At 32.4% G+C, this 2,500-nt stretch overlaps 1 protein-coding gene across 1 annotated transcript in view; it reads right to left on the bottom strand.

Moving 5' to 3' along the window:
- Positions 1–2,500, bottom strand: part of LOC108694184 — a 22,634-nt gene that overhangs the window by 12,007 nt on the left and 8,127 nt on the right. The window contains exon 10 of the mRNA XM_018203509.1: positions 94–407. Within this exon, the coding sequence (XP_018058998.1) occupies positions 94–407 (314 nt within the window). The remainder of the gene's footprint in view (positions 1–93; positions 408–2,500) is intronic.

Raw genomic sequence — 2,500 nt, forward strand, 5'->3', positions numbered from 1 at the left:
GGATACAGTAACAAATAGTTTATGTAACAAATTTATATAAACTATTTGTTACTGTATCCAAATCTTCAACTTATAATAATATACTATACTTACGTAAGTTTTTGCATTTTCTTTATAGGTTCAGGATTTGTTTGCGGCATCTCGATTTTTTCTTGCAACCGTTTACTTCTGGTGGCAGGTGCTTCGATAGGTGGTAACTTAATCACACGATTACCTCGAATGATTTGAATAGTCTCTTTATCATCCTTTGATTTTTTGCTTGTTTCTTTCGACACATTTGTTTGTGCCATTGATGTTGTCTCTGGTAACTTAGAATCTTGTTCGGGTGATATTAATGTAGGCATAAGTATGCTATCCGATGCCAATGACTCTGGTATCACTCGTGGCTTGGGATCATTTAGTGTAGACTGTAAGCAATAAAAAATTTAGGAATAAAATCCTAATTATTTTATAAAACAATTGTGTTGTTTTAAGGGGGATGTCCCTCGACATTCAAAAATCAGAGACACTGAGATAGCTGACCAATTAGCAAAAATTAACTAATATTCGAACCGAGGTTGGCATTCAGTGTGTTACAGTTTAGATAGGACAAAGATCAAGAATTACTTACGAGAAAGCTGTATCTTGATTTCTGAAGGGAAAAAATAAAGTGTAGAAGATTCTACTAGAAGATTCGCCTAGTAGAGAACTTAATTAATAGCATAAAATTGCTAACAAAAAGATGACGCCAGGTTGGTAGTGCAATTGTTAATGGGGCACTATCAATTATCACAAGTTTCTATTATATACTCAATTGTAGGTATCGAGACTAATCTCCACATCCTCAGCTGATATTTAGCACAGACTTGATAAACTAAGATGCCGAACTTTTTTCTCTTGGAGCTCGGGCAACCAAGGCGACTATAGATTGAGAAATTTTTTCTTTTGGCAAAATCCTATCATAATCTAGTTAGGAATAAAGAGGCATAATATTCAATCTAATTGCCATAAACAAATTATTGAAAAGAATTGCCCTATAGATCTGTTATTATTCTTGTCGTTATGATTGTTATTATTATGAACTATTTCTACTAATATTTTGACTATCAAGATAAATGTAATACTGCTTAATCCTTATGTTAATATCTGTTAATTTCACTGTGCAATTTCGTATGCTGGAGGTTGTAATAAATGGTTCTCTATACTTCTTATCACTCAAGACCATCTCCAAAATTATTCTAGCAAAACTAATCTAACAACGTACTAAATAATTCTCCCTATTTTCTTCTTAAAGAGTGAATAAAACAGGGAAATTTATTATTATTAATATTGAAATCTTGTAAAAAAATTCTCTGAGAATTCCCGAATTTTCTAGGTATTTTTATTTAAAATTCCAGGTAAGATTAGACTATTTTTTAAGGATATTCTACTTTGACGGATCAAAAAAAATTTTTTTTTTTTCATTTTCTTGTAATTTGGGATCTTAAAAATGTGTCCCTAAAACGTTGAGACGAAATTCGTCAAATTGACCGAGCTACCAAAGAGCATAGAGAAGGCATAGCGCTCATACGACGCGAGATTACGTTCAGCAGACAAACCATTTGTGTAGTATTAAAGTCATGGCATAAGGAAATCAACATATTGGATTGGCTACTGCTTATATTGTAAGTCTTACAGACTTTACAATGATTGAAATCAATGTTGTTTACTACTTACGTATTAAGTTTTTGTTTGCCATTACTCTATGCAATCAGATGGTGCCATATGTAGCTCAGGATGATTCTTTTTAAGGATGCGTTCGGGAACATCATCCGGATGCGTGCTCTCGTGTATCATCCTTGTTTAACATTGAGTGAATAAGAATAAAACGGTACACGGAGGCACTCGGGTAATATTTCTGAACGCATCCTAATCTGTGAAATTTCGTTCAAAATTTCCGTTACAGGGAATAGTGTGTTCTCGCTCTTCGAGGAAGGTATTTTATATGATACTGGTATAACTGACTAAAGATAAGTTATTGAAATTATTCACTTCGTAAATGCATTGAAATATGAGAAACTTTAAATGAGTTTTTCTCGAAACGACTTTGCGTGTATTTTTCTCACAACTGGATCGATCGACTTGCGCTTTAACACACACACACATATATATATATATATATATATATATATATATATAGAGTGTACATATTAGGCTAACGTTTGACCCTCCAACTTTTTGATATCTTCAAAATTACTATGTTTCCGGACCGCGAGAAATAAATATTTTTTAGTAAAAATCGAAATACTTTCTTTCAAGCGCCGCCATTTTGTCAATTTTTTTCTCCAATTATTTATTAGAAGACCGAACGATAACTACATTTGTGAAGAATAAAACAAAGAAAAATTCGTTTGTTTCAGATGACGAGGACGGCAGCAATCACCATACCCGATGAAAGCAAATTTTTCGAGCATGATCTGTGCATTTATTTATAACTTTTATAATTAACAATAAAACGCTTTGTAAAAATTTGAGATATTAT

The sequence above is a fragment of the Atta colombica genome, unplaced genomic scaffold, assembly GCF_001594045.1.
Source record: "Atta colombica isolate Treedump-2 unplaced genomic scaffold, Acol1.0 scaffold116, whole genome shotgun sequence".
Taxonomy (NCBI): Eukaryota; Metazoa; Arthropoda; class Insecta; order Hymenoptera; family Formicidae; genus Atta; species Atta colombica.